The 16,148-nt window shown below is 37.3% G+C and overlaps 1 protein-coding gene and 1 pseudogene across 2 annotated transcripts in view; one reads left to right on the top strand and one right to left on the bottom strand.

The window, feature by feature from the left end:
- The window catches only part of RPS6KC1 (ribosomal protein S6 kinase, 52kDa, polypeptide 1), a 205,992-nt gene that overhangs the window by 176,812 nt on the left and 13,032 nt on the right, over positions 1–16,148 (bottom strand). For both annotated transcript variants that reach the window (XM_010853047.1, XM_010853048.1), the window contains exons 2-3: positions 12,761–12,796; positions 6,725–6,845 (exon numbers count right to left, since the gene is read on the bottom strand). In XM_010853047.1, the coding sequence (XP_010851349.1) occupies positions 6,725–6,845; positions 12,761–12,796 (157 nt within the window). The remainder of the gene's footprint in view (positions 1–6,724; positions 6,846–12,760; positions 12,797–16,148) is intronic.
- On the top strand, positions 3,629–6,718 carry LOC104998096 (annotated as a pseudogene).

The raw sequence follows: 16,148 nt of genomic DNA, 5'->3' as shown, positions 1-16,148 counted from the left end.
CTTTCCCATTCTGTTGTTTTCCTTTATTTCTTTGCATTGATCGCTGAAGAAGGCTTTCTTATCTCTTCTTGCTATTCTTTGGAACTCTGCATTCAGATTGCTTATATCTTTCCTTTTCTCCTTTGTTTTTCGCTTCTCTTCTTTTCACAGCTATTTGTAAGGCCTCCCCAACAACCATTTTGCTTTTTTGCATTTCTTTTCCATGGGAATGGTCTTGATCCCTGTCTCCTGTACAATGTCACGAACCTCAGTCCATAGTTCATCAGGCACTCTATCTATCAGATCTAGGCCCTTAAATCTATTTCTCACTTCCACTGTATAATCATAAGGGATTTGATTTAGGTCATACCTGAATGGTCTAATGGTTTTCCCTACTTTCTTCAATTTAAGTCTGAATTTGGCAATAAGCATAGATCTTTTCAAATTACTGTTTTCATATTCTTCAGAATACCCAGAAGTAAAATAGATGGATCATATGGCCATTTTGATTAATTTTCTGAGGAATCTCCATGCTGTACTCCCAGTGTAAGAGGGTTCCTTTCTCTTCGCATCCTCTCCAACAACTTTTGATAATCAGCATTCTAATGAGCATGAGGGGATATCTAACTGTGACTCTGATTTGCATTTCCCTAATAGTGATGTTGAATATTTTTTATGTGCTTGTTGAACATCTATATCCTCTTTGGGAAAAGATTTATTCAGATTCTCTGCCCATTTTTTAATCAGGTTGTTTGGCTTTTTTGTTGTTGAATTAGAGGAGTTCTTCATATATTTCAAATATTAGCCCTTAACAGGTATACAATTTGCAAGTACCTTCTCCCACTCAGTAAGCTGTCTTTTCATTTTGTTAATGGTTTCATTTGCTGTGCTGACGCTTTTTAGTTTGAAGTCATCCCATTTATCTCTGCTTTTATTTCCTTTGCCTGAGGAGACATATCCAAAAAAATTACCGCTAAGACTAATAGCAAAGAGCGTACAGCCTGTTTTCTTCTAGGGATTCATGCTTTTGGATGTGACGTTCGTGTCTTTTGCACGTTTTAAGGTACTTTTCATGTGTGGTATAAGACAGTGCTCCAGTTTATTCTTTTGCACACAGTTGTTCACTTTTGCCAACACTAATGGAGAGACTTCCCTTTCTCCATGGTATGTTCTCAGTTATCCATATGTATGTGTGCATTTATTTCTGGGCTCTCAATTCTGCTCCATTGATCTGTGTGTCTGTTTTCTGCCAATAACATGCTATTTTGATTAGTACAGATTTGGGCATGCATGCTAAGTCGCTTCAGTTGTGTCCGACTGTGAACCCACGGACTGGAGCCCACCAGGCTCCTCCATGGGCTTCTCCAGGCAAGAATCCTGGAGTGGGCTGGCGTTTCCTCCTCTGGGGAGCTTCGCAGTGTAATTTGAAATCAGAGAGTGTGAAACCTCCAGGTTTGGTCATTTTCCTCAGGATTACTTCAGCTATTCCGGATCTTTTGCGATTCCATAAAAATTTTATGATTTTTTGTTCAATTTCTATGAAATCTGTTGTTGGGATTTTTGACAAGGATTGAATCTGTGGATAGTTTTAGGTAATATAGGCATTTTAACAAAGTTAATTCTTCCAATCCATGAACATGGGCTATCTTTCCATTACTTTGTGTTTTCTTCAATTTTCTTCAACAATGCTTTACAGTTTTCAGTGTACAAGTCTCCACCTCCATGGTTAAGTTTATTCCAGAGTATCTTATTCTTTTTGCTGTGATTGTAAATGGGATTGTTTTAATTTCTCTTTCTGCTACTTCTTATTAGGGTATAAAAATGCAACAGTTTTATATTTTGATTTCCTATCCTGCAACTTTTCTACATTCATTTATTATTTCCAACAGATTTTTGGTGAGATGTTTATAGGAGTTTCTATATATAAAATCATGTCACCTGCAAACAGTGACAGTCTTCCTTCTTCCTTTCCAATTTAGAGGTCTTTTCTTTTTCTTGCCTAAATGCTCTAGCTAGGACTTCCAATACTACGTTGAATAAGAGTAGGCATCCTGATCTCACTGATAAAAGGACAGCTCTCAGTTTTTCATCATTCAGTATGATGTTAACTATCAATTTGTCATATATGGCCTTTATCATGTTTAGGTACATTCCTTCTATAATAATTTTATTTTATTCAAAGTTTATCACAAATGATCGTTAAAATCTGTCAAATGTTTTTTCTACATCTATTGAAATGATCGTATGATTTTTATCTTCCATTTTATTAATGTGGTGTAGAATATTAATAGATTTGCAGATACAGAGCCATCCTCGTATCCCTGGAATGAACGCCACTTCATCATTATGATCCTTTTAGTGTACTGTATTCGATTTGCTTAATATTTTGTTGAAGATTTTTGCATCTACGTTCATCAGAGATATTGGCCTGTAATTTTCTTTTCTGTATGTTATCTTTACCTGATTTTGGTATCAAGGTAATGATGGCCTCGTAAAACGTGTTAAGAAGCACTCCAGTCTCAATTTTTTGGAAGGGCTTCAGAAAAACAGGTATTAAATCTTTGAAAGATTCAGAGAATTCACTGCTGAAGCCATGTGGTCCTGGACTTATGTTTTGGGGTGGTTGCTTTTTTTTTTTTTAGTTTCAATCTCTTTACCAGTGATCAGTCTATTCAGATTTTATACTTCATGTTTCAGACCTGAAAGGTCGAATGATTCTTAAATTTATCCAGTTCTTCTAGACAGTCCAAGTTGGTGGCATATTCATTCATAGTAGTCTCTTATAATCCTTTGTATTTCTGTAGCATTCATTGTAACTTCACTTCTTTACGTTTCTGATTTTATTTGAACCTTCTCTTTTTTCTTAGTGAGGCTAGCATAAGGTTTGTCAATTTTGTTTACCTTTTCAAAGAACCAGCTCTTAATTTCACTGATCTTTTCTATTGTCTTTTAAATCTTTATTTCATTTACTTCCACTGTAACTTTTCTTATGTCCTTCCTTCAACTGACTATATACTTCATTTGTTCTTTTCTTCTAGTTTCTTTAGTTTAACGTTAGATTACTAGAGATTTTCTAGTTACTTAGAGAAGGCCTGCTGCTGCTGCTGCTGCTGCTGCTGCTGCTAAGTCGCTTCAGTCGTGTCCGACTCTGTGTGACCCCATAGACGGCAGCCAGGAGACTCCTCCGTCCCTGGGATTCTCCAGGCAAGAGTACTGGAGTGGGTTGCCATTTGCCTCCCCAATGTATGAAAATGAAAAGTGAAAGTGAAGTCGCTCAGTCGTGTCCAACTCTTAGCGACCCCATGGACTGCAGCCCACCAGGCTCCTCCGTCCATGGGATTTTCCAGGCAAGAGTACTGGAGTGGGGTTCCAAGGCCTACACTGCTATAAACTTCTGTCTTAGAATTGTGTCTTTGCTGCATCCCATAGATTCTGATATGTCATATTTCCATTTTCATTTGTCTTCATGCATTTTTTATTTCTCTTTTGATTTCTTCATTGACCAATAGTTGTTCAGTCTCCACATACTTAGGATATTTTCCAGCTTTCTTCTTATAGTTTGATCTTCTTTAAAAACGTATTTATTTGGCTGTATCGGGTCTTAGTTGCAGCATGTGGGATCTTTTCACTGCAGTGCAGTAGTTGCGACATGCAGGCTCTCGACTTGTGGTGCCGGGGTTAGTTGTCCCACAGCACGTGGGCTCTTAGTTCACCAACCAGGGACTGAACTCACAGCCGCTGCATTAGAAAGCGGATTCTTAACCACTGGACCACCAGGGAAGTCCCTAGCCAATTTTCTTAAAGAGACTGAACTTGTGTCCCAACATACAGTCTATCCTTGAAAACAATTCATGTACACTTGAGAAAAATGTGTATTTGTTGCTTTTGAATGAAATATTCTGTATATATCTGTAAGAATGGTCTAATATTTCATTTAAGGTCAATGTTTCCTTGTTGACTTTCTGTCTAGATCTATCCATTGATGTAAGTGGGATGTTCAAGTCCCCTACTATTATTGTGTTGCTGTCAATCTCTCCCTTTAGGACTGTTAATAATTGTTTTATATATTTTGGTGCTATGTCAGATGTATATATTCTTATTAATGAGTCATGTCTTCTTAATGGACTGTCCCCTTTATCATTATATAACATCCATTTTTGTCTCTTGTAATTTTTTTGGCTTTAAGCCTATTTTTCTGCAGATGGTGATTATAGCCATGAAATTAAAAGACACTTACTCCTTGGAAGGAAAGTTATGACCAACCTAGACAGCATATTAAAAAGCAGAGACATTACTTTGTCAACAAAGGTCCATCTAGTCAAAGCTATGGTTTTCCCAGTAGTCATGTATGGATGTGAGAGTTGGACTGTAAAGAAAGCTGAGCGCAGAAGAATTGATGCTTTTGAACTGTGGTGTTGGAGAAGACTTTTGAGCGTCCCTTGGACTGCAAGGAGATCCAACCGGTCCATCCTAAAAGAGATCAGTCCTGGGTGTTCATTGGAATGACTGATGTTGAAGCTGATGCTCCCATACTTTGGCCACCTGATGCGAAGAGCTGACTCATTGGAAAAGACCCTGATGCTGGGAAAGGCTGAGGGCAGGAGGAGAAGGGGACGACAGAGGATGAGTTGGTTGGATGGCATCACCGACTCAATGGACGTGGGTTTGGGTGGACTCCGGGAGTTGGTGATGACAGGGAGGCCTGGCGTGCTGCGGTTCATGGGGTCGCAAAGAGTCGGACACGACTGAGCGACTGAACTGAACTGAACACATGCTTTCTTCTGGCTGACATCTGCTTGGAGTATCATCTTCCATCCCTTCCCATCCCTTCCATCCCATTGAGCCTTTATTTGTCTCTAGAGCTGAGCTGAGTATCCTAGAGGCAACAAACAGTTTTTAATCCCTCTGGTCACTCTGTTTCTTTTGAGTGAATTCAATCCATTTACATCTGGGGGATTTCTGACATTTGAAGACTTAGTATTGCCATTTGTTTATCATTTTCTGGTTGCTCCATATTTTTTTTTTCTTGTTTCTACCATTTTAGTTTGGTGGTTTTTGCGATGTTTTTCTCAGTTTCCTCTTTATTATGTTTCATGTTTCTGTTCTAGATTTTACCATACTGTTTTTGTTTTATGTTTTGGTCTTTTGGCTGCAAGGCATGTGGGATCCCAGCTTCCCAACCAGGGATCAAACCTGTAACCTGCACTGGAACGCAGTATTAACCCTGGACCGCCAGTGAAGCCCAATACAGCAGCAGTATTTTTAACAGCCAAAAGGTAAAAGCAATCCAAGGGTTCACTGATGGATGAAAAAATAAACAAAACGGTGGACACACACCTGATGGACTACATTCAGAAATAAGAAGGAAATTCTGATACATGCTACCACGTGGATAAATCTTGAGAAATGATGCTAAGTGAAATAAGCCAGCCACAAAAGAACAAATACTGTATGATTTTACTTATATGAGGTGCTGATCCACAGTTGGTTGAATCCATAGATGAGGAACCTGCAGATACCGAAGGTCGACTGCACTACACCAGACAAAGGACGTGAGCATCCACAGACTCAGGTACCCAAAGGGGGTCCTGGACCTAGTGCCCCATAGACACTGAGGGACAGCTATGCAAGAATAAGTCAATGTCACCTTATGTTCCTACAGGGTTTTTCTATTTGCTTAATTGGTTAGAGTTTGAGTTGTTGTTCTGGTGCTGTTTTTTTCATGAAAGGGAAGAGTAAATGCACTCTGAGTTAACAAAACCACAGCAAGAACATGAAAAAACAAGTGGCCCAAAAGGACTGACGTCTGTCCTGCCGTGTTCCTCTCTGTGGAATTTGAGCCCGCAAAGCTAGCCTCACCACCCAGAGGGGAAGATGTATAAGGAATCTGCATAAGACAGCTGTGCAAAATGGAGCTGGAGGAGCCTTATTTGTGCACAGAGATACTCTTGAGTATAACCCAGACACTCCATTTGACTTCATACCGGAAAATTCTAAGAGGACAGAAGCAACTAAAAAAAAAAAAACTAGCAGCAGCACATAAGGCCATAGCTGTGCTTCCACTCCTGGATTTAGCCCAGACGGAATACATGGCTGCCCCTCTCTACATGAAAAAGGTTACAGGAAGTTCTGCAATTATCTTCAATGAAAGTATATGTACCATCCAAAGTCAGTTGTTAAGTATCATATCCAAGCCTATACTACTGTGCCTTGCATGCTTTGAAACCTGGACAGCACACTGGAGGCCATTCAGGAAAAAAGCCTGGAATAAAGGCTGGGGAGGCTACACCTGATAGAAGTGGAATGTTTAGAAGGCTGTGTAAACGCACCAATGGTTCAAGTAAATGACAGCTACTACGAGAATCTGATGCCTAAGGATACTGAAGAAATTACTGAGGAACTCGATGCTGGCAAAATCCCAAAACCGGGGCCAAGGAGTGGCTGCTTCTCACGTGCGTCAGTCAGCGGCCTCACCTCTTTGACTGAAGCACCTAAGACACTTGGCTTTGGTGTGCAAGGAGGCCTTTAATTTATGTTCAACTGTAAATATATCACTGAGGAAATAAAATATGAATCTCCTATCTTAAAAAAAAAAGCCATGAGAAAACAACTTCAAGAGCTTGCGGCATAATAGCAATCATAAAGGGGCTTCTGACCTCATGGTACAGTGTTTTAGTGTTCAGTGTATATACATAATTAGCTAGTCATCACTTTTCAAAATCACAATTACAAAATAATCACTTACCAAACACGATTCCTTTAGCAAACGGAGGAAACAATTCTGAATGTCGAAATAAGTTTTTGTGAATTTGCCATAGTTCTTTGTGCAGTTTCTTAAAGTCACTATATCTCTTCCATACGATTATCTAAAGAGAGAAGAAAATTAAATGTGTATCTCACAGTCAAACCATTTCGGTTCACATATCTGAACAAGAAAAAAATTTTTCATTCAAGTACTCAAAACTGTCATGCAAAGGCAAACAAAAGTGTTCTAACCAATGCAGTTACCTGTCTGAAATCAACTAATAATATTTACTTTAAAAACATAAAGCAGCAAGTCTCCCTCCAACTGTTTTGGTTTTTAAATTTCATTTTAAGCAAGCACTGTTTTCTTCATATTAGAAAAATATCCAACCTAGTACAAAAAAGGTCTGCACTACACAAAATGTCACTTAACCTCTTCAAACGTTAATTACAATTGCCCTGGAAATGAGTTAGATGTCAAAATATATATTCATCTCAAAAACAGCATGTTTACAAACACAAAATAATTTAAACAAATTTAAACATAAAGAACATACTCAGCATTTGCTTTAAAGGATAAATAATCTGAAAAATACTGAAGAAGAAATAGCTTTGTAGCAAGTAATTAACCTAAACTTTTGCATTTCATAAAATCTCAGTTAAGATAGTAATAAGATTTCTGGAGGCAAGGTAAATCCTGATCAGAATACCACTAAAATTAGGATATTTCAAAAAACAAAATAACAATCATTTAGATTATATAACACATAAAAGTAAGCTACGTTCATTAGTTTAAATTATTGTCTAAACTTATTTAGATTAAATCAAAAGGGAAAAAAAAACACTTAATAAAAAGAATTTAAAACATGGTCTTAATACTGATCCAGACCTCAGTCTCTATAGGGTAAAACTGAGTTTTAAATTCCATTATCTAGTACATTGGGCCCTTTACTTCTGAAAAATCTAATTACCTAACTTCTAACAAACTCAATAGTGTAATACTAATAAGCAAACATTAGGCCAAACAGGTAACCAAGTGTGATTTAAGAGACCTGTCAAAAAATCCACTCACTGTATATAAGAAATGCTTTGCAAAATTCTGTCATGCTATCAAAAATTTTATTATGATTACTATATGTCATATAAGAAATTCTTTGCAAAATTCTGTCATGCTATCAAAACTTCCATTATGATTACTAAATGTGATATAAGAAATTCTTCGCAAAATTCTGTCATGCTATCAAAAATTCTATTATGATTACTAAATGTGCTGCTTTTCATATAAGAGACTTGCTTTTAATCCTAGGAGACTAGTCAGACAATATGAATTAATTTAAACAAACTGCTTACTCCTGACCTTTTCTTTTATTCATTTGCATGTGTGTGTGCTCAGTCACTCAGTTGTGTCCAGCTCTTTGTGACCCCATGGACTGTAGCCTGCCAGGCTCCTCGGCCCATGGAGTTTTTCAGGCAATAATACTGGAGTGGATTACCATTTCCTCCTCCAGGGGATCTTCCCGACCCAGGGATCAAACCCACATCTCCTGCGTCTCCTGCACTGGCAGGCAGATCCTTTACCACTGAGCCACCTGGGAAGCCCTTTTTATTCATTTACTCAACAACAAAAATAGTCAACAAAGCAAATATTTTCATGAGCATACTTTATGCTAGGCACTGTGTTGGCACAAAGGACGAAGAAATAAGAAACACAGTCCCTCCTTTAAAGAGTTCTCTGTCAAATTAAGAAGAATAAGCCAACACAGTAACTGTATCACAAGACGGCATGATAAATGCTGAAAGGGGCAGCCCGAGGGTGTTGTGGAAGGAGCACCTACACAGTGTCGACTTAGGTGAGCACACCGAGGAAGTAATGGCCAGAAAAAACAAAAGAGAGGGAGACAGAAGTGATCAGGAATGAAGTACTTTAAAAGCAGAGGGAAAGGCCAAATATAACTACTAAAATTTTGGCTTTTACAACTGGATAAATGGTGGTGCTATATTCCCAAAGGTCAAGAGCCAAGGAGAAAAAAGCTGTGATGAGATAAGAATGAAGCTCAATTTTAGATATATTTTATTTAGGTGCATGTGAGGCTAAGTCTAACTGAAGATATCCAATAGACAGGTCGGGAATTCAAGAGCAAGAACCAAACAAGATGTAGTAGCTGGGGAGTCATGAGAAGAGAGGTGGAAATAACTCAGAAAAGATTTCTCAGCACTTGTTACAAGATGAGGAGTCCAGACGGCTGAATGTTGGGGGTCAGCCAGAAGTAAAAGAAGAGGAAACCAAGGACAAAGTCAGTATTGAAGCAGTTCAGCTGTGCCAGGAGACAGGACACCTGGAAGAACAGGTTTCATATGAAATGGAAACGAACAAGACAAATGCAGAGAGTAGAGCATCCACAGTTCCAGCAGAAGAGAGAGTTAATGGAACTGAGAGAGTCAAACCAACACTTGAAAAGTAAAAGGCCTCAGGACACTGAGATTACATGATTTTTTTATTTTCATATTTTGCTTCCCTGCATTTTCTAATCTTGATACATTAACATAATTCTGGTCATGCGAACACAGTGCTATTTCATATTTTTTAAATTGATCAAATTATGGTGGTACCACATCTGCCAACGGCTTAAGGGCAAAACGAGTGGTGGGCTTCTGACAATAATCTTACCTAAGGGAAGCACAATCCTTAAAGCTATTATAAATTAGACATGAGAGCTTTTCAAAAGACCACAGCTCATGGAAACAAATCTGTAGATAAAATTTGTATTCCAGTTAGGGTCATTGTCAAATAAAGTCAGGGTAACTTAAGGGCCAAAAGTTAATAATTTAATCACAATAATGATAATAATACCATGGCATATAAACCAGCAGATAGTCTTTCAGAGCAAAAATTAGGAAACCTGTTTTTCTTCATTATGTCCTAATTTATTCATTCACATATTCACTCACATATTCTCAACACTATAGAAGTGAAATGCCCAAGAGCAAATAAAAACCCTCAAAAAATGCAGGAAACCAAAGCATCTCCAAATGTCACAAGCCACTGCCTCCTTTTCTTCTCACTCCTTTTAAGCTTGGACATTTCTAAAGATCTTCAAAATGGAAAAGTGAACAAAAGCACACCTCCACTGTATCAGCGAGTATCGACGTCTATAACTGGACTATACAAAGCAGCCAAATTGCAAACAAAATATTTCCTCTAATAATCAATTGTTTCCTATTAGGAAAAAAAATTATAATAACACTTTTTACTCTACTGAATCAACTCTGTAGAAATATCCTATTCATTTAAGTTACCTCTGCATAAAATTTCTCAATTAAATATTCCTCGATTAAAAATTCAGTGACAACCATAACAGACTACAAAGAAAAGCTTAATTTTCATTAAAAACATTTCCTTAGATTTTTTTTACATAAAATGAATGCTTTCTATACAGATAATTTCTCTTAACAATACCAAAAAAACTTTAGATCTTTTACAAAACCACTCAATTAACTTTCTCCTTTTTACTCTCAAATAATATTTAAAACTTGCTGGATCAAATTTTCCTACAATGTCACCATCATACTACCTGCTTATGAATTTTCTTTCCTCCCCCTTTAAAGAGCCTTTTCTTTCCCGACACATTTCTGAATGTGCTCAAATAGTTTTTCTAAAACTGTTTTATTTATGAAATGACTTAACAGTGAGAGACTTCTGATACACAGAAAGTTCTATTTTGGTTCTCCTTTCCCAGATTTCCCCAGTGAAATAGACAGACACAGAGCTACAGGTTACTTCTTTACATCCTACAAGTGTGTGTGCTCTAGAGAACCTACTGGACAAAAGGTCACATTAACTGTTGCTGTCCCCCCTCCAGAGTGACCCGTGCTGCTCTTACTAAATGAAAATTTAGAGGGAATGTTTAAAGATAAAAAGGAAAACCATCCTGGATAATTTTAAATTATTGACTCTATGCAAGTATTCTGGCCTACTTAGAAAGAAAACATAACTATCTGGTAGCATGTGCCAAGGTGTGTGTGTGTGAGTGAGAAAAAGAGCTAAATCTCCCCAGTCTTCTAAGCATAGCTTATTATTAGTCTTATATTTGATTAGACAAATAGTACATCTACTGATCTTCAACAGCTCTGGTGAAACATAAGTAAATTCTAAGTGAATCAGTTAACAGAGAAAGAAAGTGAGAAGAAAAGAAACGGAAACAAATTCTACGTAGTAAATTCCTTTCCTAAGTAAGAATTTCAATGTTTAAATGAAATAACACATGGGAAGCTAAAAAATGTTGTTATAACTTCAAGGTTATTCTATCCTTCAAGAAATCAGCTAGACAGAAGACATTCTTTTTAAGATTTTATATCATTTTTAACAAAGGACCATGCAATCATCTAACTAAAGCACACTTACAAGAGTTTCTGATGAATGGTTCACCAACAGTTGTTATTATAAAAGAGTTTTCCCCCAAAAAGGATTAAGGAAATGGCAGAGAGTATGTTCATGGATAGGTTGGCTCAGGATTCTCCCTGGAAAAGGGGAACATCAAGCTACAAACTACAGCACAGCAATCAGACAATGTATTCAAAGGAAACAACCCATTTTCAATTCTAACAGATGTAAGTTTTCAGAAGCAGAAAAGCCTGGTATTGACTTTTCTTTTTTTTGGTATTGACTATTAATTCACCAGAATTAACAGAATTCTAAGGAATAGTTCATACTAATGAACTGACACTTAAATAGGAAGAGTACTCTCTTAATCAAAGGTACAAGTTATTCTCAATGCCATTTTGAAAGGATATAGATATATATAAATATAGTCTTCCAAAATAACAATATTTTCTTCCTGGCTATCAGGGGGGCAGGGAGTGAGGTTAAAACTCCTAAGGAAAACAGTATGGAATCTTTTTAAAATGTGTCTTTTATCAAACTTTTTTTTTTACTCTTTTTAACAACAGGACAAAAACAAGTACCAGATTAGATATAGCAAGAAGCAGTAATACATAAAAGTTAAAATATTATCGAAACATGTTCAAACCAACCAGAACCAATCAATTTAAATCTATGAATCAAGACAGGTATGTTTGGTAAGGAGTAAGTGGGGCTTGTGGTTAAATAGATAATACATAGCCCACCCGAAGACATTAAAATGCAATTAGGAAAAAAAGTCTTGCAGAATAAAGACTTAACAAATTACAACATCTGTTTTAAACACTTTAATAGGAAGAAAAAATATATAGACTATACATATCCTTCTAGTCCTACTATAAACAAGGACCAAAATGAAAGTAAACTTAAAAATGTTAAAAGACGTTAACTCCTCAGTTAGGATTCCTAAAGGTATATAACAAGGACAAAGTAAGTATAAATAGAGAAGTCTACAGTTCTAAGCAAAACTATAACAAGCTGGTATCATTTTAAAAAGAGGGAATTAGTCTGCAAAAGAACTACATACAAAATTCTAAAAAGAAGCAATTTTCCAGGATGTCAACACGCCAAGTCAATATAAAAATGGAAGTAGAGAAGGAGGTTCGGGAGGGAAGGGATGTATGTATACGAACAGCTGATTCACTCTGTTGTACAGCAGAGACTAACACAACACTGTAAAGCAATTCTATGCCAATAAAAAAACTGGAAGTACAGAGAAACCCATAATTTATTACGCTCTTTAAAATTAATACAAGTTACCAAATAGTCTCTTTTTTATTTTTTTTTTTCTTTACCACACAGGCATCATAATTTTCAAATCAACAGGGGCCCTTAACTAGTACTGAAATCTTATGAGTGGCAATTATCAGAAAAGTTATCACATTATTAAATAGCACTATAATTCCTGAAATTTTTATTTATATACCTTAATACCTACTGAAACTTAACATTTACTTAATAGGTCTGAAATGAGATACTTCAGTTACTGTTCAGTGAATTGAAGACAATTTCCAAACATACAAAGACTGACATACAAATAACTGCTTCCTCAATGAAGCGTTTAATTAAATTTTTGTCAAAATGCATAAAATAAAATTTTCATATGGATAAACATGTTACCTCCTGGACATCCTCTGGATTTCTTCGTGAAACAACCTAAAACAAAGAGAACACAGAAATATCTAATCATTATCAAATCTACTTTACACTTGCATGATTACTTTCAACAGTATTTGTATGAAAAATTCAATTTGCTGAAAGAAATCATTTGAAACACATACTAAAAAATGAAAACAAAAAGGCAACTAAAATAAAGTCCACATGCTAATGTTCATGTACTATTACACTCACAAGAGAATGCCTCATCCTTTTATTCTTACTCGACAATTCTAACAGCTCATCTATCTCCCTTCCCAGGCTACATATAAATCAGAAGCATAAAAAGGCAGCTGCACCTCAGCAAAGTAAACAAAGGGACAGCTCTGTATTATTTCTTCTTTTTTATTTTTCTTTTTCTCTGTATTATTTCTTACACCCATATATAAATCTACAATTAGCTTAATAAAGAAACAAAAGTAACCTGTTAAAAAAAAAATGTATACACATCACTCACGGACAAATAACCCTATCATTATTGCCTGAGCCTGGAGGGTGGGGTTGAATTCTTTCAGACTTCTCTAATGACAAAAGCCAAAAAGTCTACCACCACGTACAAAGAATTCCTCACAAAGTGTACAAAAAGCAGGCTGGGTGCTTAAATCATCAAATGCATTGCAGAGTGCTGCAGGGAAAATCTCATATTAGATACATAATATCCTCTGCTGCTGCTGCTGCTGCTGCTAAGTCGCATCAGTTGTGTCCAACTCTGTGTGACCCCATAGATGGAAGCCCACCAGGCTCCGCCGTCCCTGGGATTCTCCAGGCAAAAGCACTGGAGTGGGTTGCCATTTCCTTCTCCAATGCATGAAAGTGAAAAGTGAAAGTGAAGTCGCTCAGTCGTGTCCGACTCTTCGCGACCCCATGGACTGCAGCCCACCAGGCTCCTCCATCCATGGGATTTTCCAGGCAAGAGTACTGGAGTGGGGTGCCATACCCTCTATGCAAATATAAAAGTCATAAACTTGATGCTACAATATGTATTCTGAAGAAACAAAAAAATAGATCAAACATATTAAAACGGCGCCTGCAGATGAGAGGAAGAAAAGTCTTTGATGACAGGTGACAATACTATAACTGCAGATTATGATCAATTCAACACCACACTACTCCTAAGGTCCAAAACAAGAAGTATGCTGAAGTCACAGAAACCTGGGTTCAAATTGCAGTTCCTCCACTCACGGGCTTGAGGGGCTCTATGGAAGGAGGGTAATACTCTCTGGCCGGCTGTAGTAGACAGCGAATATGGAGACACAAAAACTCCATGATTTAAAAGTTATCTTTCTCTTACTAGGGAATTTAAGTACCTTGAACGATCCCACACGACAATTCCGAAAGAAAAGGTTTCCAATTTCTTGCCACTCTACTCTCCAACTCTCAGGATATAAAATTTGGTGAAATCTCTTAGCCATTTTCATTAATTGAGAATAATGCTCTCCAACAGTACTTTCTCTGATGATGGAAGGAAATATCCCCTATTGCCACTGTTCAACACAGTAGCCCCTGGCCACATGCACATGTGGCTCCTAAGCGCTGGAAATATGGCTATGGCAACTGAAGAACAGTAATTTTATTTCATTTAAATTAATTTAAATTAAAATAAAAGTAGCCACATATGACTAATGGCTACCATATTAAACAACACAGATCTACAGTAAGAGGTTAGAACAGGTAACTAACAACAACATATTATTCAAAAACTGGAGTTTAACTATTACTTTCAAATTCCACCCCCTAAAAAATGTCCACCTTTCCAAAAGCATGGTGTTTCACATAACTAAATGATTTAACTTTACCTCCTATAAATATAAATTTGCTTCCTAAAAATATAAGAACATATTTTTATAAAATGTGCTAAAGAGAAGTTAGATAATCAATCCACTAATATCGACCCACCAAAAGTAAATCAACATATGATCACTGGCAATAAGATTTATGTACCTTACTATTCTAAACAATACTTTAACACATGCAGATGATCTTTCTGGGACAAAAGAAATTATTTTCCTGCTTGGTGTATGTAGTAGAAATATCACATTTTAGATTCTCCTCAGGTAAGCTGTTCCTGGAAATCAAATATATGTGTACTGCATCATCAAAAATATATTAGCCATTCCCTAACAACAACCACAATTTAAAAACAGTTTCGTCAGAAATAACCAATCTGGGGCTTCCCTGGTGGCTCAGTGGTGAAGAATCCGCCTGCCAATGCCGGAGACACGGGTTCAGTCCCTGATCCGAGAAGGTCCCACATGCCACAGAGCAGCTAAGCCCATGCGCCACAACCACGGAGCCCGCACTCTAGACCCCACGCTCCACAGGAGAAGCCGCCGCAGTGAGAAGCCTGTGCACCGCGCCTGGACAGCAGACCCTACTCTCTACAACTAGAGAAAAGCCCACGCAGCAACGAGGACCCAGCACAGCCAAAAATAAGTTTTTTGTAAAGTTGGTTTAAAAAAGGAAAGAAATGATCAATCTGGGACTTCCCTTGTGGCCCAGTGGCTAAGACTCCTCACACCCAATGCAAGGGGCCAAGTTTAATCCCTGATCAAGGGAACTAGATCCCACATGCCGCAACTAAAAGACCCACATGTCTCAACCAAGACCTGGGGCAGCCAAATAAATAAATAAAAATTTAAAAAAAAGAAAGAACCAACCTGATTATGACTCCTCATCCACACCCTTTGTTGGCTCATGGATTTCTGCTATGTGGCTATGATAGCAAGCAAAAGAAAGTCCCTGCCTTCACACCTCCCAAAGCTTACAGTCTGGTGGCAGACGGTAGTTGCTAAGCAACAAGTTAAGAATGGCTGCACCTCCAATGTTTTCATGGCAAGTCATTCATAGTTATTATAGAAAAGCAAAACTTAAGTACTCAAACTAAGTGGAGATCTTTAATTTTAAGCTCTCAAAAAGAACTTCTCCTCATCCTCACATACTTCTCATATGAAGAGGCAAGAGTTGAGAAAATTAGGTCAAAAGTTACTTCCTGAGCATTCTATCCTCTTCCCAAACAGCATAAAAAAGCTTAGTGAAAAGCATGTCTGGCAAGTAGAGGGCTATACTTGCTTGATTCTTTTTCCTTGCTGGTTCTTTTGCTTCTCTTTTGTAGGTTTTCCTTCCTCCTTCTACCTTCAACTTTTCAGTATTAAGAGAGAAAGTCTGAATCTGTGTTAATACTGTTCAAGGCACTGACTGTACTAGGCAAGTGGGAGGGGAAAAAAAAAAAACCTTGACTTCATACATTTACATTTGCACAGCATTTTATATCAATCTTTCATTTTATTCCCTCAACAACCTGTGAATTGTGCGGAAGTGGTTATTATGAGTCCCCCTTTTACCCCACAAGGAA

The sequence above is a fragment of the Bison bison genome, unplaced genomic scaffold (genome assembly GCF_000754665.1).
Source record: "Bison bison bison isolate TAMUID 2011002044 unplaced genomic scaffold, Bison_UMD1.0 scf7180017864322, whole genome shotgun sequence".
NCBI lineage: Eukaryota > Metazoa > Chordata > Mammalia > Artiodactyla > Bovidae > Bison > Bison bison.
This window is presented reverse-complemented; position numbering and strand designations above follow the sequence as displayed.